Source organism: Rosa rugosa, chromosome 4 (genome assembly GCF_958449725.1).
Source record: "Rosa rugosa chromosome 4, drRosRugo1.1, whole genome shotgun sequence".
In the NCBI taxonomy this organism is placed as follows: Eukaryota; Viridiplantae; Streptophyta; class Magnoliopsida; order Rosales; family Rosaceae; genus Rosa; species Rosa rugosa.
The window spans coordinates 13,328,334-13,353,498 of NC_084823.1; the positions used below are offsets into that span (position 1 = coordinate 13,328,334).

The 25,165-nt window shown below is 38.0% G+C and overlaps 2 protein-coding genes across 7 annotated transcripts; one reads left to right on the forward strand and one right to left on the reverse strand.

The window, feature by feature from the left end:
• The first annotated feature begins 15,481 nt into the window (after positions 1–15,481).
• Positions 15,482–16,993, forward strand: LOC133744374 (pentatricopeptide repeat-containing protein At5g18475-like). Its single transcript, XM_062172495.1, has one exon. The coding sequence runs from the start codon at positions 15,482–15,484 to the stop codon at positions 16,991–16,993; it is 1,512 nt and encodes a 503-aa protein (XP_062028479.1).
• A 1,720-nt stretch (positions 16,994–18,713) lies between these two features.
• LOC133744169 (protein WVD2-like 7) lies at positions 18,714–24,908 on the reverse strand. Of its 6 annotated transcripts, none has more exons than XM_062172315.1 (10): positions 24,530–24,893; positions 23,645–24,334; positions 22,953–23,324; positions 22,811–22,869; positions 22,631–22,726; positions 22,414–22,504; positions 21,202–21,297; positions 19,586–19,681; positions 19,313–19,356; positions 18,714–19,116 (listed from the first exon to the last, which is right to left on the reverse strand). In XM_062172315.1, the coding sequence occupies exons 1-9, from the start codon at positions 24,563–24,565 to the stop codon at positions 19,336–19,338; spliced, it is 1,557 nt and encodes a 518-aa protein (XP_062028299.1). In that variant the 5' UTR covers positions 24,566–24,893; the 3' UTR covers positions 18,714–19,116; positions 19,313–19,335. The 6 variants fall into 6 exon arrangements, 5 of the variants coding, with proteins under 5 accessions (XP_062028299.1, XP_062028298.1, XP_062028296.1 ...); XM_062172314.1 differs by having other exon boundaries at positions 18,714–19,104; positions 24,530–24,892; XM_062172312.1 differs by having other exon boundaries at positions 19,313–19,363; positions 24,530–24,890.
• Between the last annotated feature and the right edge of the window lie 257 nt (positions 24,909–25,165).

Genomic DNA, 25,165 nt, shown 5'->3' on the forward strand with positions numbered 1-25,165 from the left:
AAAATCAGTGTCCTAAAACTGACATTGAGAAAACTGAGATGGAGTCAATACCATATGCTAGGCTTGTAGGGAGTTTGATGTATGCACAAGTCTGTACAAGACCAGACTTGTCTTTTGCAGTTGGAATGCTGTCCAGATTTCAGTCAAATCCTGGACATGAGCATTGGACAACTGGTAAGAAAGTCCTAAGGTACCTGCAAAGGACCAAAGGCCATATGCTTGTGTATAAACGTGTGAAAAAGCTTGAACTAGTTGGCTTTACAGATTCTGACTTTGCTGGGAATTATCCTACATCTATGAAGTCAACCTGTGGCTATGTATTTGCTAGCAGGTGGTGCAGTAGCTTGGAAAACCATGAAACAATCATTGATAGCTACTTCCACCATGCAAGCAGAGGTGATAGCTATATATGAAGGAGTTTGTGTGAAGGTTTATGGATTAGAAATTTTATTTTGGAAACCAAAGTGTTGAGTGATCTAGTTACTGGAAGCTTGAAAGTGTTTTGTGATAATGAGGCTTCTGTGTTCTTCAGTAAGAATAGCAAAAGGTCAAATAATTCTAAACATATAGACTTGAAGTTTTACAATATCAGGAAAAGAGTTCAAGATGGTGAAGTTGAAATCTCGGGCATCAAGACTGGGGATCAACTTGCTGATCCATTCACAAAGGCATTATCAGTAGCAGCTTTTAAGGAGCATTCCAGAAATATGGGAATTCTGTTGAGTTTTCAAGAAGCCTAGATTCAGTGGGAACAAAATGTTTTGAAGAAAATTAATTGTTTTCAGTTTAGTTTATTTATTTGGTTTCAGTTCTTATTTTTCTGTTTGTAGTTGTGCAACAGAAATCTTTGTACTTCATGTTTTGGTTTAATAAAATGAGGTATTTTCAGTTCGTGTAATGGCAACTTTATTTTCTTCTGTTAAATTTTAGTTGTTGTTCTTTTATCAGTTCATCAGGTGGATTGTTATATATGCAAACATTGATCCACTGTGTGTAAAGAAAATTGTGTTTGCATTGTGATTTTGATATTCAAAATACTTAGGTTGGACTGTTGTCAAATAACAACTGCAGTTTGATATATAATGTTATTTGATTGCATCACATTAAGTTTGAATTCATGTGAAGTGCAATAGTTATTGTTTGTGGTCTAGAACGAGCATGATCATGTGAACATGTCAGTTTCTTGATTCTGCAATGATTCTGCATTTTGACAGAATTGAATGGATTTAAGGTACACTTATATCTCAGTGCACACTTCAGCTATTTCTGGCAATTGTTTTGATTCAGTTTGTATAGACGATGATGGTCCAAGTGGGAGAATGTTAGAACAAAATGGACCTATCATCATCTATTATTCAGTTTACAAATTGGATTAGAATTTTGGTCATAAATAGGAGATGTATGTTAAGTACAAAACCTAGAAACCTATTGAGGCAATTATATCAACTCATAGGTTAGGAATCCATTAGTTGGATTACATGTGTTGCATTAGGTTTTCTTGTTGTTGGTGACTTGGTTTCTAAGAAACACTTTTATGGGAGGATTCTTAGGATCATTAACCAATATATATAGATGGTATTGGTCCCTGCTTTCTCTGTAACAAAAGCATTAAGTCCTGCCCAATAGAAAGGAGCTTGAATCCAGAGTTGAGGAGAAGATCAATCGTGCTTGTTGTCAAGGCCAATTCGTGCTGCTCCAATGGCTCCCAACACAGAAGAAGGTTAGCTCATCAATCTTGTATTTTGGTTCATGTGGCATTGATTAATATTAAGTGTGTTTATGTTCTTGTGAATTGATCATGGGATTTGATTTGCTCATTCAGTTTAACACATATCACTCATGTTGCAGGTAATATTGCTACGTTATACAGAATAGGAGTTTCTCTTTTCTATTTTTCTTTTAATTGTTTTTTTTGAAAAGGGTAACATAGGATTTGTTGAGAATTTGTCGACAGATGAGACTTTTACTGGGTATTTTAGTTCGTCAAAATGCTCCTCTTGCTAACCATTTATTGTTTGGTGATGATAACATGTTGGATTGAGCTCCTCTGCAGTGAATATCTCTCTGAAGTTATGAATTTCATAAAATCATAGCCATTGAGATATTCCAATGGTTAGATCATCGCCACATCAGCTTGTCCCATATTTTGGGTTTTTTTTTTCCTTTCAAACTGATCTACATCTACCCGATTGGACAAAAAAAAAAACCCACAGTTTTCCATTCAAAGTTTCAAACCACAATGTATAAGATCTAGAATCCTTCAGGAACATTAAGATATAAATCAGAAAGCTTAATTTTCAGATTATGGGGAACTCAAACTCAGAGAACTTATAAGCATCTATCTTTTCTTTGTATTTCCCCATTTGCTTCATTCTTAGAAAGCTTGGCTTTCTTCGAATTTCAATTCGTCTAGCTCTGGTATCCAATTTGATTAAAACCCAGATTGAAATCATGGTGGAAGAAAGTGGCAGCAAGGTTTTGACCGATACGCGGTCACCGAAGAATGGTTATCAATTATCACAAACAAGGGATCTTGTTCCATTAGCACTGAATAAGCAAGAGAGGTTAAGGGATTTTCTGGAAGATGACCATTTCAAAGTTGGGGCAGATCCCTTCACAATTATTAGAAAGACTGGGGTGCTTGGTGCGGCTACTTTGCCTTTGTGTATGGCTAGTTCTTCAACTGAATCTGATTGTATTTATGCTTTCTGGTAACCATGGGGGAGTTTTCATGGAAGCACAGAGAAAGAGTAACAAGCCACGCATAGGAGAAAGACCGTACGTGAAGGGGTTCAATTTTTTTTTTTTTTTGCTCGAGTTAACGGTGTTTAGAAAAGAAAAAAAAAAAACTAATAATTGATATTTGATAGAAGATAGATGTGTCAATTTTTAGAACCCTTAGATTAGACAGAGAGTTCAGATTTTATGAAATTGAAGTAAATTCACAGACTTCTCACTTTAGAGGAGCCGGATCCTAACATGTTATATGCTTAAGCTTCTTCTGAAGCTTGTTCCCATACTTCAAGAGGCGATTGAGATTTATGGCAGAGCATATCGGGGCTGGTGGTTAACCATTTACTGTTTGCTGATGATAGCATGCTATATGCTTAAGCTTCTTCTAAAGCTTGTTTCCATATTTCAAGAGGTGATTGAGAGCAATGTTTTCAAATGCGAAAGCGAAGGCGAAGGCGTCTTATTAGTGCCTCGCGAGGCGAGTGCCTCAAGGCGATGAGGCGACCGCTTTTCCCGCAAATATTATTCTAATATATTACATTTATAAATTATATTCAAATACATAAAAATATAAACAAATAAATATATTATCAGATTATTGAATTCTTTGGGCTTTTGGCTTTGAATATGTAAATGGGTCATTATCTTTTGCATGTTACCTACCTATATTGGATTGGCCCAAAGAAATTTTCAGAAAAGGGACCTGTATAAAACGACGTCGTTTTGGCTGAAGGAAAGGAGAAACAAAAATACACGTTATTCCATCTTCTTCCTTCCGCCTCCCGCCGCATCAGACCTCGCCTTCGGCAAAAATGGCCGCCCCGACGCCTGGGCGGACGCTTTTCCAGCAGCAAGCCTCAGTTTAGACCGGCGAGGCGTTTTCCGGTCGCCTCACACCGGAGCACGCCCCGGGCTCGCCTCAAAATCGCCTTTGAAAACATTGATTGAGAGTACCGGGGCTGGCTGTGAATTCTAATAAAAGTTTTGTTACTTTAAGTAAAAATGTGTTGGTTTGCATGTAAAAAATTGTGCTTCTTCTCTTGATGTTGAGATTATTTATTTCCATAAGGTTCCTACATATGTGGGTCAAAAAAATACGGCTACCTTTCAATATATTAAGAGAGATCGGCCAACATACTGAAGAACTGGCAAGGAAAGTTTTTGAGTGGTGCAAGAAAGGATATTCTTATACGTGTTGTTGCTGAATCTCTCCTAAACTATGCTATGAGAGACTTTCAGCTTACCAAGAATTTCTGTTATAATCTTGAACAAATGTGTGCTCGATTTTGGTTGGAAAGCACAAATGATAAGCGTAAAAGATTGCAAGGCTTGAGATGATCGACTTATGTCATCCTAAGGAGGTAGGAGGTTTGGGTTTTAAAAATCTCACAGAATTTAATATGTCGGTGCTTGCAAAACAAGTGGTGTGTGGTTAACAACCCTACCTGTCTAGTTGCGAGAATGTATAAGGCTCGATATTGTCCTAAGTGGTCTTTTTGACAGTTGCTTCTCATGCTACTCCATCATATCCGTGGCATAACATTTTTGCTACTAGAGAGATGTTGAAGGAAGGATCCACTGGCATGTTGGTAATGGGTGGAATGTTTTCATATGGTCTAATGCTTGGATACCTCATACTCCTACTTTTAAACCTCAAGAAACATGAGCTACAATAAATGTGCATGTTAGCAAGAGTTGACGAGTTATATATTGTTGCCACAAGATGCATGGTTGGGATGACCTTAAGATCCAAACACTCTTCAGTGTATCAGACGCGGAGGTGGTGTTGGCCATTTCTCTTAGCTCTTGTGCACTTGATGACATATTAATTTGGCATTTGGAGGCAAAGGGTATGTTCCCTAACAAGTCAGCCTATCGCTTCGCTTTTTCAAAATCTATCTCGTCTTTGTCATCAAATGTTGTGTCCAACCAACAACTATGGAAAAAGATTTGGCATGCTAAAGTTCCTAGCACTGCTATAGTACATGCTTGGAAGGTTTGTCATAATATCCAATCTATTCTGGATCGTCTAGCTTCCCAAAGAGTGCTGATGGACTCTCAGATTTGTTCTTTGTGCAATATTGAAGTTGAAAGTTGAAACTAACTTGCATTTAAGTATAAATTGTGAGTTCACTAGAACTGTTTTTGATTCTCATTCGAACTTAACTCGTCTTTGTTTTACAGATGATTATTGTTGGTGCGAAAAAATTCAGGAGAGTGATTACCCAACATAAATCTCTCTCCTTCAATCTTCGAGAAGCCTAGACGCATCCATCTTGGAATCGATTATGGGAGAAGGGACCTGCAAAACAGAAAAACACTCCGACGCCCAAGTAAATATCAATTCGAGAAGAATATAAAATGAAATTAAAGAAATTGGATTGATACTTGTTACCCTTCTTTCTCCCCCCCCCCCCCCATCTTTTCTCCATAAGTTTGTCAATTTATAGTCATTGATTCCTTGATCCTTACTTCATGGTTCTTGGCCCTCACTCCACATTGGTAGTGGGAGGAGTAGTGTTTGCACGTTCTCCACCACCTGATCAGTTTTTACTGTCTTTCACTTTAGCAAGTTGTTAGTCACTTTTGGGCTTTGATCAGGGGGCTTGGTTTAATGGGTGGGAGCCCAAAGCCAAAATTTTATACCCCCACAATTATGATCAACTAGATACCATTGATTGGTTGTATCTATGTTTAGAGAAATTATCAAAGACTTCTTTTGTTCAGCTTCTTGGCTTGATTTAATGTATCTCGAAAGAGAGAATTGATAGAGTTTGGGAGAATAAGATCACCTTTGCTAGTGATGTTGCCCTTGTGACTATTTCCAGACTCAAATGATTTTATCTTTCAAAATACTAAGGTGCAAGGTGTTTCTTGAAGCAGAAGAGTAGTGAAGTGGCAAACTCTCTCATCTGGGTGGTTAAAAATCAATATTGATGATGCTTCTGATAAGAATACTAAACAGGGAGGTTTGAGATTTCTAGTGGGAAACTCTTCAGGTTATTGGAAAAGGTTTAGATCGGGTTCTATCACCAGAGCACTCTGAAACTGCTACCTTGTAATATTGCTCTTGATTTTATCACTGATGATTCTCTTTAACCGGTGATTACTGAAACTCATTGTGCTGCACTGCAAATTCAACCAACTTAGTTTCCTCATTCTAACACCTCAGTTATGAGTCAAATTTATGAAGATATCTTTCACGCTATGGGGCTAGTTCTCTGTATTCAAAATTTTAGTGTCAAAAGAAAAGCTAATAAAGCTGCTCACTTATTGGCAGCTCATGCATTTACTAAAAGGCATAAGTATTCTTGGTCAAATATTCCTCTTTTTATTCAAGAGGTTGCATTCGAATTTGTAAGCCTTGATTTTTCTTAATTATCAATCAAGTTTGACATCCTTCACCACAAAAATAAAAAATACAAAAATAAAACAAAAGATTTGTTGAAAATTAAATACGTGAAGAGATCATGTGTGAAGAGGTCATGTAAATGAATCTAGGGGTTCCAGTAGAGATCTCCAAGAAAAAAATTAAATCAACTAAATTGACAAAATTGCAAATATAGTTAAATGGTGGAGGTGAGGCTCTAATGAGAATTATTAAAATGAGGACTAGTTGATGACTTTGTAATCAATAGTTGTGGGGATTCACTTTTCAATCACATTTCGACAAATCAATCCTTAGATGTTTAGATATTCATGAGTAGATCATTTCTGCAAATTTTCAACCAAAATTGAAAATCATTAAGGCAAACATAATCATGATTTATCATTTATAAACATGAACGGTTCAGGTTTAACAGATTTGGTTCGTCTATTGATTTGATCTAGTTCAATATCTTAATGATTAACAATTTAAAAGAATATTTTCAGAAATGATCTACTCATGCATACCTAAACATCTAACGGTTGATTTGCGGAAATGAAACCGAAAAGTGGGGCTCTCAAACTATTGGTTAGAAAGTCCTCAACTAGTCCTCATTTTAAAGCTCCTCATTAGAGCCTCTCCCAATAATTAGATACGACGACAAAAAAAAAAAAATTGAAAATACCGTGGTGCAAAATGAAATACAGAGGAGTATAAGACCCAAACTATTTAGGGGTTAAGCCCGTTTGCCCAAAAATAAGATGTATTTTGCCCATTCAATCAACCAAGTTGGTATTTTGCCCATTTACACAAACTTTAGGGGAAAAGACTCCTAAGGGTAGTTTCTTTTAGGGTAGTGCCAAGGATATCCTATGCTGACTTTTGGGTCCAAAATCACTTTTTCTTTTGAAAAACCTGTTCAAACTTAGAAAAAAAACAAAACTAGCCTTCAACATGCCCACGTTTTTCACCTAACGGCTCCCTGCCTAACGGTTACTTTAACAGGCGGAATCACTGCTGCTTGTTTTTATCCTAGGCTAAGGCAAATCTTCCTAAGAAACAGAAATTCTGAACTTACATGTATTATAGGATAAAGGCAAGAACATAACAACATATAATTTTGTAAAAGACGTGATGAAGTGGATGAGCTCACTGAAAGTATTTATTTAAACATAATTACAAGCCAAGAATTCAGAGCCTCATTCTCAGGTAAACAGCTAAAAAACTGTTTAGCTATCCATGAGAGTGATTACAGTACTTACTTGTAATAGAAGCACACTTCACACTAGACAGGAAAGAAAGATCACACTGCTACTTCTTGAGAGAAGACTCTTCTGCTCAAGTTCTTAAGTTATTTTACAGATTGTGGAAGTTTTTGATGTGTGGGGATTTTTCGATGCCCTCACAAATGAAACTTAAAACTCCTTATATAGGGAGCGGACTCCAAACTGGAATTCAAAAACATAAAATGTACAGGACGACTCCGTGATTTCCTGCTTTCCTGAGTGCTCCTGTTGGTGGAGGTCGGACAAGGAAAAGGCAGGTTCCTTTTGGGTGAAATGTTTCTCACCTTCTTTTTTGAAAAGCAAAAGTAACTTTTGGGAAGAGTCCAAAAGTACTTTCGGTGTTTTTCTACACCTGCTGCTTCACATGTTCTCGTCTGTTTCAGAATTGTGGCCTAAGACAAAGGAGTCGTTGTCTTCTTGGGCCATGCGAGTTGTTGTTGCGTTGTCCTCGACGTCTGTATCAACATACATTTTGTAGTGGTTGTTAATTTCAAGTTTTTCCACCCAGTGCATGCATGCCATTGTCGAGTCTATCTCTTTTCTGGTGAGAGATAGGAATAGGTCACTGCTGACTACGTCAGGATGGTCGTAAGCAGTGATGATTGTCTTTTCTCCTGCTGCCAGGAAGGTATTGTTGACATCTTCAGAGATGATCTTCTTGATGTAGTCTAAAGCCATAGCCTTCATCCATGGGATGCTTGAGTTTGGTTGGCCATTGTAAGCTACACAGGCTGGTTGAAGATATTTTCTTTGAATAATTCTCACATAATGATATGGGGGAATATATTCAACCTCACCGTTTGCCTTCTGGATCCATTCTGGAGGAGTGGATCTGAACTTCAGTCGAAGTGTACAATCGTTCTTTCTGATATTCTTGACTGTATTGACGATGATGGGCGGCAAACCTTTTAGATCATCATTAGTTTTGGTCCATAGGTTATGGACAAAACCGTTTTCAACAAGCCAAAGCTTGTGTTCTTGGGGGTGTTCACTCTGAACATTTACCAAGTATCTTCCAACATATGATCCTGAGACAATGAAGAGAGTTGGAGGAACTAGGTCTTCTGAATTGTGCCTTCCTATCAGATTGTGGAATTCATGCCAATCTGATTCAGTGAGTGCCATGATAGGGACTCTAGCACTTTCTGGAGTTTCAAGGAAGTTAACTTTTTCTTTTTTGACAGCACTCTGCTGTATTTCTTCAAACTGTGGCCTGCCATTTTCATAGAGTTCCTCAGCTAAGGCAAAGAGAGCTGGAAACATTAGACCACTGCTTCTTTCCTGAAAGGCAAATAAAAGATTGTCCAGAATTGCCTTCTGGTGGTAAGCAAGTCTCCTGCCAGTTCTGAACACAGGAGTATCGAAAGTTCGAAGTTCATAGTTAAACACATTTATTACTCCAGTTGGAGTAGGTTTGCTTTTTGGCAAAGCAACAGCCGTTAACGGTCTTGATGAGCCTTTACCGTCTGCCGTTTGAGACGGGCTAGCCAATCCTTTACCCTGGGATTGATCAGTTGTAGCTGGTCTTTTTGGACCTAGCAGGAATTTTTTGAGGATTTTTTCTTTGGGATCCTCAGTGTCTTCATGTTCTTTCCCAGCTCTTCTGCTTCTGGGATTGCGACCTTCGTCGTCGTCATCTCTTTTGTTGAACATGGCTAGTTCTCTGGTTAAGGCGTCTGGAAGATAGTTCTTGTTTCCTGCAATTAATTCAACAACATAATCGTATTGGTTAAGAAATAATTGCCAGTTAGCTAATCTTCCTCTATCAGCAGCTTTATCAAGTTTAAAATTTTTAAAATTCTTTACTCTAGCACAATCGGTGCGAACAGTAAAGGTTTTTCCAAGAAAAGCTGGAGAATTTAAAATTGTTTTTTTGACAGCCAAAATTTCTTTTTCCCCTGTGGGATAATTCAGTTCTGCAGGGCTGAACTTGCCACTACAAAATTTACATATTTTTTCAATGTTCGTTCCAGGCGTTTTTGCCAAGACTACACCAGACCAGTAATTATCACTCGCATCTGTTTGGAAGATAATGTCATCATTTTCTTCTGGTTGTTGTAGAGGAGGGAGGTTTTTGCAAAGGTTTTTTATCTGCTTCACTGTTTTTTCATCATCTTCTGTGAAGTTCCATTTTCTTTTGGAGCTCGTCTTAGGAGATAACATTGCTGTTAACCCTGAAATTTTAGGGATGAAATCTCTCCCATAATTTATGACACCAAGGAATCTCTCTAGACTCTTAGCATCAGGAATCCTATCTGGGAATTTCCAGATCTTCTCAAGGATATGAGGTTGAAGTTTTATTACCCCATTTTTGATGTTTATTCCTAGGAAATCAACTTCATCAAGGATAAAGAAGATTTTCTTTTCTCCTAGGATAATTCCATGCTGAACTATCAGCTTTGCAACCTCATGGAGGTGTTTCATGTGTTCTTCTCTATTTTTTGAGAAGACCAGAATGTCATCTATGTAGACGACACAGAACTCCGCCACATGCTTGAAGATGTTGTCCATCTTTCTCTGGAAGATTGAGGGAGCTTGCTTTAGGCCAAAAGGCATTACCAGCCATTCGTAATGTCCTTGTGGTGTTCCAAATGCAGTGAGAGGTACACTCTCAGGATGCATCTTGACTTGCCAAAAACCCGACTTTGCATCAAATTTTGAAAAGACCTTGGCTCCTCTGAGCTGGTTGATCAATACTCGTACTTGAGCAATTTGATAGCCGTCTTTAACAGTCTTCTTATTGACATCTCTATAGTCAATAACCATTCTAGCTTTTCCTCTAAGGGTTTCTGCATGATTTCTCTCGTAGAATGCTGGAGCATGATGAGGGCTAGTGGAAGGTTGAATTAATCTCTTTTTCAGGAGATCTTCAATATCTTTTCTAAATTCTTTTTGGTCTTCCTCTTTGTACTGAGGAATGGCTTTGACATGACAGATGGCATTCATGTCATGTAATCTCAATTCACAGACCACTGGGTCTTTTTCCCAAAACTTCTGAGGATCTGTATCGATGTTTTCTTCAAGTAGTTTCTTGATTTTCTCAAGAGTGGGAATTTTCTGAGACTCAAGCTTATTCTGAAAGTGCTTGAGGTTATGCTCATGGATGAAACTAGTTTCTTCATCTTCACTAGTTTCTTCTTCTTCTTCAGAGGACTCTTCAACAAGTAATTCTTCTTGTTGTTTGATTTGGAGTATGGGTTCAAATTTTTGTTTGTAGGGAGTAAGATCACCACTATTCTGGTGCGATCTCTGATATTGGGTAGTAAAGTTTGGTCCGACCACACTTTTGGCTTGAGTGAGCCTATCTGCCCAGAACACCCGTTCTCCTTTTCTGAAGCCTATCGCTTCATCATCCTGAATAAATCTCTGTTGGAGAATAACATCATTTCCCAACAAGAAATCTGCGCCTTGGCCTTCAGATTGCCAGACATTATGGATGGTAAATGTTCCTCCACCAATGGTGATATGAACATTTTTTGCTACTTTATTCATGGTGAGATGGCTTCCATCAAAAGTAACACCAGTAGCTGTTTTCTTTTCTTCTTTCCAGAGTTTTTCTGGAATTGCAAATCTTTTTGCAACTGTAAATCCTGATCCATTATCTACAAAGGCATGTAGATGATACTTTTTATGATCAGGGAATTTTAGTCCAATCTCTATGTAGTTGCTGTATCTACTAGTAGAGACGACCTTCGATTGATGAAGCTCATTTTCTTGAGCTTGTTCCTTTGGAATGAATGGTTTACATTCTTCTGGAACATTTTCCTGAGTGGGAGATTTATCATCCCAGTTTGTAGGAATTATCTCTTTGCTGTCTGGATTACTGAACCATGACGGAGCTTCATATCTGACTTTATAGTCAAACTTGCCAGAAGGTTGGCCAAGTAGATCCCATGTTTCAGTATCTTCAAGAGCTGCCTCTTGCCTTTCTAAGAGATGCACAGTTTCTGGTGGTTTTACCAGTTCTGCATTTTCTGGTATTTCAACCAGTTCAATATCATCATCGAGTTTTTCTTCTTTTGAGGAAGTTGGTTCCATGATTTCTTGGAACAAAGTTTCAACTTCTTTCTTTTTTTCTCAGAGAAATATTCTTCGTATTCTTGTTCTACCAATTGGCTGACAAGGCCATTCTTGGTTTTTCTTCTTGCTTCAGCTATGAAGCATTCCTTGTGATAAGTCTTTTTTGACTCTTCACAAAACATAGGGAGACCATTCTTTTCGTGACATAAGCAGTAGTCACAAACAAATGTACCAGGGTTCACCTGATAAGAAGACAGTAAGGATTCTGTCTTGCTTTCTTCCCAATTTTTGATTTTCAAAACATTCATTTGTCTGGATTCGAAGTACTCTACTTCAGAATCTGTCTCAGACTCAGAAGAATCTTCTTCTTCAGACCAGGCAGAATAGACTGACCTGTCGTCTTCTTCATCATCAGAATAGGCGATTTCGTAGCCTTTCATGTTAGCAGTATCTACTATATGCTCATATTCTTCAAAGAGAGCCTTAGTAGATCTTTTACCCTTTTCCGGGCATTCAGTGGCATAGTGCCCTTCAGCTTTACATAACCAACATCTGCAAGCTTTCTTGCTTGGTTGTTTATGTTGATGAGTATTCTTCTTTTTCTTGAAGAATTTCTTTTTTGGATCTTCATCTTGTTGTTTCTTGTAATTAGAACTTTTCTTGAATTTCCAATTCTTTCTTTGATTACTCTTTTTGAATTTTTTAGAGTAATGTTTCTTTTTTCTGTAGAACTTGGATTCATGACATCCCCAGTTGGTTGGCATATCCAGTATTCCGTAACAAAAATTTTCAACTCCTTTGAGTTGTTTCTTGGCCATCTTAGCTCTAAGATTGGCTTTGCATTGTTCTTTCAGTAATTGCCGGATTCTGTCGGCAATTCCTCCAACTGAAAATCTTTCAATTGGTTTTTCTGCTATGCTTTCTCGCACAGCTGTCCTCCATGGTTCAGGGAGTTTCCTGTGCAACAGGTTGACTAGATCAGTGCTTTCTAGTTCCCCAATTGTACAGTAATATTCTTGAAATTCATTCAAGTATTCTTCAAAATATCTCATGTCACAAATTTTAAGAGCATAGATATTTGATTTGGCCGTTTCTCTGGCCTTTTCACTCATATTTGCAGAATCTCCACAGAACTGATCGTACAGGGGTACTGCAAAATCATATGGAGATTTTGAAGCTTTGATATCTTCAAGCCAGTCTTTTCCTCTGGCCGTTTCTTTGAAAGAGAAATAATATTTCTTTGCTACTCCTGTGAGAGTAGTTTCAAAATACATCTGAAGATCAGGAGCTTCGAATTTTCCAAAGGTGAGAGCAGATGCCATCATCAGGCTGTCTACCCATTGATCAAGAGTTTTTCTCTTGTCTAGAGTTTTATCCAGATCTAACCAGATACCAAAATTGGTAATTGGTACTTTGGGTATCTTGTCCTCTGGGACAAATCTTTGAGAATTTCTTTCTCCATATCTGCCCGTAGGGGCCTTCTGTATAGGGAGTTTTACCTTTCCCTTTTCTCTGGTGATGGAAGTTTTGGAGCTTTCTCCTTCTTCCATTTCAACATCCTGGTAGGGAAGGAGTTTTCTTTCCTTTCCTGGATTGAAATTTTTCATTTCTTCGATTAGTTTTTCTAATCTTTCAGGATTTTCGCAATTCTCAGCTTCTTCATATAGATCATAGAGCTTTTTTGCTCTAAGCATGTTGACTGGTCTGTTTAGATCAGCTTCAAGGTCTTCTTCAGTTATTGGCTCTTCAATAGTGGATTTTATACCACTAGTACTAGCTTCTCTAGTGCTGTAGCTTCTTCTGAGAAGATTTTTGTTTATCCTGATATTCTCAGGACAGACATCACTTTTTCTGTGATTGTCAAAATTTAGACTGATTTCTCCAGTCTTTCGGCTTTCATAGACTTTTGCTTTGGCACTTTCTGGCGGCTTTTTTGGGCCAGATAGTTTCCATTCAATAGGAAAAGTTACCTCGTTCCAAGTAACTTTATGAATCTGTTGTGAATGGTTCTTCTGATTAGTGAGGAAACCAGTAGTAAGACCTGGGATATTTGTTATCCTTGTCTTGGGGGCTACTGTAGTGCTCATTAGTCTATAGTATATTCTGTATACTATTGCGAGTTCTTGCATATCTTCTTTCATGGAAATGCCATCTGTCTTGACTCTCAGTCGTAGACAGTGAGCTGCATCTTTCAAGCTGGTGGTGAAGTTTGGGAAGCAGTTGAAATATGCTACTTGTTCACACAGGGATGCTTCTAGTGTTCCCAACAAACTAGCTTGAAAGTCTGTTAGTCTGTTGTCTTGCAGGACACATAGGATTGAGCAGTTTATGCCTTCTCGAGCTAGCAAATTTATGCCTACTTGAACTGCTCCGATATGCATAAATTGATATTTTTTTGCTGCTGCTCTAGTAACTTCTGCAGGAGTGATCATCAAGAGATCGGTTTCTCCACCTGCTGTAGCGGGGGTTGTTATTTCCAACAATTTGAAATGATGGCTGTTCATCAAGTCAAACGTTTCCCTTTTGTAGATTTGCCTAAAATCTAATTTGGGAATTGAGGAGTTTTTTACCTCCTGTTCAATTTCGTTATATTCAAATTCTTCAGCATGTAGGAGTTGTACTCCTTTCTTTTTTCCAAAGATACTTAACATGTTAACATCTCGGGTTTCCTTCGGATTTTCATACCGAATACTAGTAGAACTAGCTGAAGGATCCAGAAAAATCATGTTTGGAACAGGATTCTTATCTGGTCTTTCTAATGGTTTGAATCCATTAGTTTTCTTTGGTTTTACTGTAGGCACTTTCTTGTCCTTCAGTATATTTTTCATAGAATCCAGCGTTTTTTGCTGTTCATTGATTTTTCTACTAACACTTGTTAGCTTTTCTTCTTCCGTTTTTGGAAGATCTTTGATATAATCCATTTTTTGCTCTAATTTTTCTAATCGAGCGATTATATCAGGTAAATTATCTAGATGATCTTGAGATCTAGATATTTCTTGTAACAGGGTCTGATGTTTCTCATCAGAGGATATTAAGAGAGAATTCAACTTCTCTAATATTAATTCAGACATTGTCCCCATTGGGGATTCCCCTGTTGAGCTCTTTGCAAGCTCTGATACCAGTGATTTGCGGATCTAACCAATGCTCAGGTAGTCAAGAGGTTTTTGTTCCTCTTCAAGTACATATAACAGATTATCAATATCTTCTTCTAATTTATAGATCCTGGTTTGGAGTCTATAAATAATATCCCAGTAGTTGGGAGTTTCTCTGTTAAGACGTTCTCTATAATCTTTCAATTTTTTCAACTTTTCTCTTTCTTTTTTCAATTCTTTGCTAGTGTTTTTACAAATAGCATTTAATTCAAGTCTGTCAACGATCGAAATTATGAATAGTAAAACTAACTGTTTACCTTCGAATATAGAGGATGCAGTTCAGCTGTAATTATATCTAGATAAATAAGTTCAAGATGGGCCCACCACGTTTCATCAAAAGGAAATAAAAGTAAACAAAAGAATAGTAAAAGCAAGAAAGAGGGGTATTAATGGGATAAACATTAAGTGAAAGGAATAGTTGAGAGAAAAAGAGAAAACTTTTGTGTGAGTGGGGTTGAAAATAAGTTGGTGGAGTGTATGGGGTCGTATGTGGTATTCTATGGGTAAGTGGTCATTATCCCAACTATTTACTTGTACAGTTCTACCTACCATTAAAATGAGGGAAAAATTCACCAACGGTGTCTGAACACTTAGGGGACTTTCAGAATGATACCTGAACTTACAAAGTTATCAATGTGATACCTGGACTCATTTTTTCGTATCAACGTCGTACCTATGACCAATTTCCGTCACGGAGCCGTTACGGAAATTGGTCATAGGTACGATGTTGATACGAAAAAATGAGTCCAGGTATCACATTGATAACTTTGTAAGTTCGGGTATCATTCTGAAAGTCCCCTAAGTGTCCAGACACCGTTGGTGAATTTTTCCCTTAAAATGAATACAAAATTTTAAGGACTATGAACAGCTAGTTCTCCCCACTGCTTCTCAGTCGCCGTTCACCTCCAGGAACCTAAAGCACTATGAACAGGTTCAGGTACTCTTCCCACAATCTTTACTCTTTATTATCACAACCCAAACCACCAGTTCATGCTACCCCTTTGCATCCCCAAACCCTAGTCTCACTTGAGCCCTCTTCAATTGATTTCTTGAACTCAAATCAATTTCACACAAGTTCCGCTTGTAGTTCTGGAATTCCCTTGATTTCCTCAACTGGGTCATCCTCAGATTCTGCTTCAGCATCCCCATTTCCTCTAAAGATTGGATCTTTACATTTGTATAGGGGTGGTTATATTGATAAGGGCTTGTTGGTGAATCTTTACTTGCTTAAACACCAATGTTATGGGACTTCAAGTTCTGTTAAGCATCATCGAACTGATAATGTGGGTGTTAAAGAGGTTAGGTACTTTGCGCGTCCTAGGCAAGTTCATGACATTATAGGTATGATTAGAAGGAAGGACAACGATGTGGAGTCAAAGTTGAGTTCAATGAATGTAAGTCTAGCTCTTAAGATGTGTACTCGGATTTTTAAGGAGTTGAATCACCTGGAAACAGATGCTTTGGGTGTGTGTGATTGGATTAGGTTTTCACACCCCAGTTGTAGGAATGATGTTCGTTCCATGGTTATTGATAACCTTGGGAGGTTAGGGAATTATGATGCCATGTCTCGCGTTTTGAGGGAGTTTGGTGAGAGAAAGTGTTTTGTTCTCCCATTGGCATTTGAGTTTGTATCCCTTTCGCCGTCAAAGGAGGCTACTGTGAGGAAAGTAGTGGAGGTGTTGAAGGCAGTTGAGGGACCGACCGGAGCCTCTGGTTTGTGCTCTTTGATTAAGAAGTGCAGTGCCATGGGTTCATTTGAAATGGCGGAGTTGGTGATGCAGCTATCGGAGAGGAAGGCAAGTTATTACAGTATAATGATAAAAGAAAAATGTGGAAATGGTGATTTTGATGGAGCCGTGAAGTTGCTTGAGGTAATGAGGGAACATGGTTTTGATCCGGGAGCCAAAACTTATAATTATGTATTCAGTAGCTTATGTAAGAATGATAAATCTGCTGAAGCTACTGCATTGTTTGAGGAAATGCTGGAAAGGAAGTGTGCTCCTGATCCTATAACCTATGAAATATTTGTTTGTTACTCATGTAAAGTGGGGAACTTTGATTTGGCTAGAAAGTTACTCGATAGAATGAATGTGCTAGGCATTGAACCTCGAGTATCAATGCATGCTGCCATTCTCAAGGCTTATTTTAATTTGAAGAGATTTGAAGAAGCATATCAGTACGTCATTGCAACTGATAGATACAACTGCTTTCCTGCGGTTTACAGCATTCTAGCAAGGCTTTATGTCAAAGCAGATGAGGTCATCGTTGCCTACAATCTTCTCACCGAAATGATTAATAAGGGACTTAGACCAGATCAGTCAGTGTATTCATATGTTTCCAGGCAGCTCATCAATACAGGAAGGAGTGTTTTGGCTGAAGATTTGAAAAGTAGGCTCTCTCGTTTCGGATCAAAATCAACTATGGGAGCTGGATAATATAAGATATGTAACTTTTCTTTTATAATGGTTAATTTTCTGCTCTCTGTTAAGTACACTTGTTTGTCCGTTTCCAGTTATAGTGAGATTTCCAATGGCTAAGGAATGATTGCCAAAAACATTTTTGCTAGTTAACACAAACCAGTCTAGCATTTTGATGCTCTTCCTTAAAAGAGGTTTCAGGTTCCAGTGCAGGTTATAGAAAAGGAAGATAGCGTCCCCAATTTTTATTTATTTCATTTTTTATGTGGGATAAAATTTTCCAGAAAATGAAAGGGTAATGCATTTGTTTACCTTGTCTTTTGAGTCTACTTTTTATCATAGATTGGCAACCATGCTTTTGATAACAGTGCACTTAGGCAGACCTTGAGCTCTAGCCTTATGTATTAATCATATTCTATTATGCTACTAGTTTACTTCATTATATTCATGTACACTGTTGTTTCTAAATTTTTTGATTGCAGTTGTTAGGATTTAGTTATTTAAATTAAGGAAAACCGTAGTTTTGTTTTCATTAGTCTTAATTCTGTTCTTGATCTCCTATATATGTTTACTTGGTTTGACACTGAATTGTTAGAATCCTTATAGATTTCAGTATAAAAAATACATCTTAGTAACATACATTTCTACTAGAGCAGAGTACTTTAATATTCTAGATATGAAATCCAAGTTGGTTGCACTAGTATGTTGCAAAGTTGCTGTTGTGCATAGTCATAGAAGGTGATTTCAATGTCTCCAACTATGCACAACAGTTGGGTTCATGCCTTGGGCTTTAGAAGATTCAAGAGCATGGTTTAGTCTGAAAACTTTTGCATGTTCATGATATCTTTCGGCTGCTTGCATTTTTTGCTGTCTTGCCATTGAAGAGCTTCTTTGTAGTTCATCTTGTCGATGTGTGAATGATGCTGGGGGTTGGGCATACCGTCAATCTGGAATCTTTGGCAGAGATCCATAAGTGCAATATTCTGAACAAATCACAGGGAATATTTTGGAAATTTACACAACCGCAATCTCATTTAGACAACAGGGGATATTCAGTTTTCTAAATGTATTCTCCTCATTGCAATTTGTTCATATGCATTCAGCGGTAATCACATCTTTCCTCTCATAGCGATTTGAGGAAGAATTGGTGGATCAAATCTTAGATATGGCTTGGAGAAGATCATCAAATTGGAGGAATCTGACGTTGATTGAAGAGATCGGGATTTGTTTTCTTGATTTTGGGAACAAATCGCATCAGCATCAGTTTTTACTTGGATGGATATTTTGGAATATTGGCTGGGTTTAATAAATATTTTAAATATAAATAAGTAGCTGGGTACATTTAGAAAGACCATTTTCTTTTTATTTAATTTGATGTCTGGGATTTAATTATGTGGATTGCAAAAGAACTCACAATTACTAAATATTTTTGGTGCTATGTACACTACTGGAATAATATCATGTCTTAATTTTAACGGTTGATTTCACTTTGCACCTATAGTGTGTTTCAATTGCGTTTCATTATCCAAAAAATCTGAGAACAACGTTTTACGCAATTATGTTATGTGAGCCAGAAACTGCAAGGATAGTGTAGACTGCTGGTAAATTGATAGGCAGAAGGATTCCCTACGAAAATAAAATGAGAAAGATAGAACATGTTCGTCGTCTTACAGCCCCCCAACGTGTACGCACAAGGCAGTAATTAAGTTCTGATTTACCGGGAGTTGAGCATATGCCAGACGAACCGAAGACGTAATAGAATTGTATCGAGTAAGCAGAATGTTAGCCACTGAATTCACATTTCGGTTTCAGATCTTTTAAGATTACATATATTCCTACTCTAGTACACTTTGGCGACTCATTTGCAACATGACTTTTTGATCCTGTTAACTATTTGAGACCCATATTCTCTGGCTTGTGCTGCAAATTGAGAAGCAGAATTAACATGTCCAGTTGCAAATTCTGGTCTCTTTGAACTGGTATTCACCTGTTTTTGCAACATTTTGTGCTTTATAAATGCAACGAACATTCGACCTGCTGCATGGTTCCTTCGATTACACAGGCAGCATTCAACACGAGACACCCGTGCCCTGGAGATTTACTTTCGTCACCAGCTTGACATCTCAAACCTGCAAAGTAACCTAACATTAACAACTGCAGACACTTGCAGAAAAGAGAACAGATGAACAAAAGTTGCAATCAGGCAAGACAATAGGGCAACAAGAGTTGTGAACTAATTATTTAGGGTGCAGCGACGAGACAACAATATCATTTCATAGGAAAAAGAAGAAGAGGAGAGAAGAGCATTCGATGGCAATGAAAATAATGATGTCATACCTTGGTTCCCTTCGAAGTATGCTTCAGGCCTCCGGACCGTGGTTCTGCAGTCTGAAATTGATCAGTGTTATCAGATTGCTGACTCATTTAAGCAATAATATACAGTTGTGTGTGTGGTTCAGGAACAATTTCATTTTCATAAGAGAACTAGCTTATTGAGAAAAAATATAAAAATTGAACTTCAATATTATTGGAAGAACATATTAAAGTACCAACATTTCCGCAAGCAATAATCAGAAAAGCAGATCGAGTGGATTGCGGTAGAGAAACAACCTTATAGAATGGTTTAGAATTCTTCTCAACAATGGATGCCACAGTTGAGACAGGCTTTGAATCTCTTCTGCGTATAGTGCTAACTTCCTCTTTTCCCTGCACATACATACAACATGCTCAAGGTTTTACATAGTACTAAGACACTGACAAAACAAACAAAAGAAAAGGAAATGCATTATTAATAATCAAACTTGACAACCAGACATAACGAGATCCAGGGCTGTTTCATAGTATTCAAAAACTCTTGAGCATTATTTAGCACTTCAGCCATTAAGTTCACAAGATTGGAGTATTACTATTTGCATGAGAGGAACAGATCAGATCAGAAGATTCAGAACTCATTCTTAAAAACCATCTGAATGATATCCGAGTAGATCCATCTACAGGACACAACTTAGCATGCCCAAAAGAAAAGAAAAAGGGAAAAATTTTGTCATATATGTGTGTGTGTGTGTGAGGCAAGATTACTATGACTCAACGAGTTTAAAAAATGACTCGTCCAGGTGTGCAACATGTGATATAAGTTGCTGATATTGATCAAGTCTTCAAGGATGACTATGAATAGCTTTCACATCAAAATATCTGACTGTTTTATGCAGATTATTACACTACAATGAAGAACTATTTCACAAGTTCATAGTAACTGATGACGGTTCTATATTAAATTGTTTTTACCTTCTTAGGGAACAAAGTCATACCCTTTTACCTTTTTTCTTCTAAAAGATGCATGAGACACCGACAGAACAAATCTGAAGAAAAGAACTCCATAAAGTTTATTCTTTATTCTCTTTGTTTTGTTTTTGAAAAGAAACACCTTCCATTGAAAGGAAAAACGATACAGGTACTGTGGACAAGGAGTTCACAGAGGAAAGAACTGCGATAAAAAAACACAAAGTTGTAGTCATGCAAGAAAAATTAAAAGTTGTTGCAAAGGGAACAGTTCAGCTTCAGCAAGCTATGAATTTATGAAGAGTCGGCATACATAGAGACATAGGGTGAGACTAACACACCCTGACAATTAAGGAAGCAATCTCCTACCGTGAATAGGCTGGACTACAGAAACCCAAAATTCCTAAAATTCTGGTAGTAAACACAAGCACACAGACCTTGGTTTCAATTTGTTTATTTAGGGAGTATCACCTCGAACAAATAAAAAGTATGACCTCAAACAAATAAAAAGGAACATTACACTCAATGAAGCAAAAGAGAAAAGAGGAGATTTAGATGGCAAATAAAATAAAAGTATGTGTTCTTGGTTCCCTTTGAACATGCTTGAGGCCTCCAGACCGCAATTCTGCAGTCTGGAATCAATCACAAGGATTTCAAGTTGCCTAGTTTGCTGATGAATAGAAGGACACACACACACACACACACACACACACCCACACACAAAAGAGGAGATTTAGATGGCAAATAAAATAAAAGTATTGTGTTCTTGGTTCCCTTTGAACATGCTTGAGGCCTCCAGACCGCAATTCTGCAGTCTGGAATCAATCGTGAGGATTTCAAGTTGATTAGTTTGCTGATGAATAGAAACACAAACACACACACATTAATAATGAGAACTACCTATTGAGAACCAGCACACAAACAAGCAGACATAGTAAGAATTGTACCTTATGCACCAGCTTTAAATTTTTCTGCATACTTGATGCTGGATTATAGGACGACTTTGGATCTTTTCTACATGTACTGTTAATTCCCTCTCCTCCCTACAGATACATCAACATGCTCACAAGATTTACACCAAAATAAAATATGGACAGAACAAACAAAAGAGAAGGACATGCAATATCAAATATCACCTTGACAAACAAACATAATAAGATCCTGAAATCCTACTAAAGGCCTGATAATTTCACTGTACATGAAACATCAGGTTCATTGGTCCAGAGAGACGGAAGATGGGGTTAGGGTCAGCTGTTTTTACTAAGCCGCTTAGGTCAACAAACTTATACAAATGCTTATATAAGCCTTAACAAAAACGTTCATCTAACCTAATCACATTTTTCTTTTTTCCATTTTAAAATGAAAGAAAAATAGCAGAATAAATGCAAAGAAGCTCCATGAGTTATACTCATGAAGTAAACTATAAAATGGACATATTCAGCTTATCCACATAGATTAATTGAACGTGATTTGGAAATGGCTGGTTATAACACAGTAGAAAAGGGAGAAGAAAAAAAAAAAAAACCTATTTACATTTTCACTATTACTGTTCACAGTATGTGGTGCCTCAGTTATGAAACCAATAATTAGTTGCATGGCTGCAAACAAGTAATAAACCAACCTATGAAATACTAAGGCCTAACAATCACAAGCTTTGGAGGTAGAAATGTAATATACTTATGGTACTTCAAGTCCTTCAAACATTGTAGTAAACCTTAAAACTGATTCCCGCTATACATGATTGAAAATCAGTTCAAAGAGGAGAAAATCATTGAATATTATGGACTAATACTCCAAGGTATAATGAAACGCCAGTCGCACACATTGTAGCTCAAACTTGTATAATTTCTAACAAACACTTTCCTAGAATGTGATATTCAATAGGACTTTCTCAGCACTATGCTACAAACCAGTGGCTTGTAACTGTACTTGTGCCAAACCTAAACCCAGGTATGATGAGTGTATATACGGTGGCAATCTGCCCCTCAGCTCACATGTGAATGTTTATTACTGGTAAATGAAAATAGTACCACTCAATATTAGTTCTCAGGTTATTAATTCCTTATAAACTCAGGGTAAAAGCATATGCATCTTTCAACAACAGCAGGGACCAGGGGGATAATTCATGCATAAACTAATCACATCTACTTCGAGATTACCTCTTTCTCATTTCTTTCTTTTCCATAATTCTTGCTCCCACAGTCAGCTTCAGTATCTCGGATCAATCTATTTCGGGCAATATTGGTCGACCTGTCATAGTTAACAGCTAAACTATCACGTTCAATTTTCAAACCTTGTAAGCATCCATCAAAAACCATGAAAAAGTAAATGTCAGAAACTCTAGGAAGCAAGGTGTTCACATATAACATGCATTACCTGGAATTTGGTATCTGGTTCTCAGATTGGCAAACTTTTGGTCTCATCTGTTGACTGCTCAACTCTGAAGGCTTTTTAGAAACTCCAGGACAGGTCCTGAAATTGTCAAGGTAACAGGTTAAATGAGAGTGGTGAGAGATACAAATAGATACAGAGAAGTGTCCAGTCATGAAACCAGACCGTTTCTCTAGAGCCTTGTCCTTCAAACCACTGGTAATTGGCTTCTCTCTTGAAGGATTCTGCAAAATATCCAAGGAAGAAATTATCAGAATCAAAGCTGATTGAATGTAAACAATTGTAAACGAGATGAACCACCACCCACCTGAACAGCTCGTGAATGAACGGGTCGACTTGTTCGTAAGCTCTCCGCCAAATCTTTGCCATTCGAATTTGCGTTTCTTTGATCACTTCTACCACAAGGAGATGATGGAACCATTCTGATTCTTGTTGAGGAAGGATGTAGGACAGCAGCACTGGAGCGTACTTCAGTAAGTTTTTTAAGTGAGGACACTTGGCTGGAATCTTTACCACTTGCAGCCATACGAGTGTTGCTTTTGCTAGGAAGAAGAATGTTATCCCTTTTGCCATTAATTTGATTGAGTGGAAGTGATTTTGACTTTGCTGATGCCTTAACTGCATCTTTAGTACTAGTGCACTCCAACTTTGATTTGTTTCTAGCTGAAGCAGCATTACCCTAGGAAATAATTAACCAAATATCACCCTCCAGTGAATGAAGAAAATCCAAGGTGAAAATTCGAGTCAAAAACAAAGCTAAGTGGCAAGTGTACATGAGACTACTATGAGATCTATCAACAAAAAGCATATATGACCACTATAATCAATACGATGACACCTCTTCCTATGAATATCAGTTACCATCCAAATAACAAGAGGACTAGGTCGTCATTTAAATCTAAAGATGATGCAATACAATATTTCATGTTCCTTGGTGTAGTTGAAAAAAGGGGGCATGTTCTAGAGATAATATATTCAACCCAAGCGACAAGATAATACCTTAGCCTTTAAAACAGGGGCAAGTTTTTTTTGCTCATTAGCAGTCAGCTTGACAGGGTCAGAGACAAGGCTGCCATGCTTGGCAATCCCAGAGCTTCCAGCGACCGGTGGAGTAGCTGATACGGAAGCCTGATGTGAAGATTGCTCTCTGTCGACAGAGCTTCCAGCGACCGGTGGAGTGGCTGATACAGAAGCCTGATGTGAAGATTGCTCTAGGTCGACATTAGATAAAGTATTACCGGCTTCATCTGTGACGGTAAAACTATCACTATAGCCATTGCAATCATTCAATGACTCTTTGTTAGCTTGTCCTGCTTCACCCACTGTACTTCCCACAGAAGAATCCGAGTTAGTAACTGCATCAGGAGCTGACTTTTCCTCTTTCGACATATCATTACTAGAATTGTCATTTTCTAATTGCATGGAATTCATCCGCACATCTGGGCAAGCATCAACTTGGGCTGTTTCTTGATGCTCGGATTGCAATGCCTTGAGAGCTCTAACTCTCTTATAATACTCCTCAAAGTAAGCCCTCTTTTGGGCTACCAATCCATTCGACTTGTACATTTCGAGCTCCTCCTGACATCGATTTTGCCGAAAAACAGACCATTTCTCCCAAGCAAGCGTCTCAGCAGCAAATCTTCCAAACGATATCGAACCATGATCCAAAATAGCAGAGCTAGATATATCCTAGTTTCATAAATATAACAACAACCACAAAATCATACACCACACTTCAAACAGTACAATCACATCCTTCCACAAAATAGTAGAAAGAACTGGAGCACTAGAATAGTGGAATTATTCAACTTTTGAATCACAGAGAAACCAAACAGAGCCTTATATAAGGAAGTGAAAGCAGAAAGGGAGTAGGAGTAGTAGTACCTGAGAGTGTTGACCTATCTCAGTATAAGTCGCCATTTCCAAACACTCCAATTATCAACAACCTCCTCCTGTAACCCCAAGATTCAAACACAATTTCTCAGCGCCCAAGCAAATGAATTCGAATCGAAGCGAAGCAAAGAAGCTTCCAGATCTGAGATTGAGGAGCGTCGCAGCGAAGCGAAGACTCGGCGGTTTGGAGTATTCAATTCTTTGCTTTGCTTGTGAGGTGTGGGAGTGGAGAAGTTAAGAAGAAGAAGAAGAAGAAGAAGAAGAAGAAAATGGTTACTCTCTTCTACTAGAGACTTGCCATATAGAGAGAGAGAGAGCAACTACCATGTGACGTGGCTTGTGTGCGATGCGTTGCAGGGAGCTTTCTCTGCAGCTGGGACCTACGTCCGCCACGTGGACTCCATGGAGCGCTTCGTTCACTTATTTAATTATGAAGAAGTGGCGCTGGGTTTTGAGTGGTTGCGGGGGAAGGCTTTCTTCTTCTCGTGTCCTATATATTCAGGTTGAGATGGAATCTATGATTAAGATATTATTTTGTAATCAGTTTCTATTAAACGGTGAGTGTGGACCCACGTGACCCACATGGCGGGAGTGGCTTCGTGAGATATTGGGTTGCTACCAGGTCCA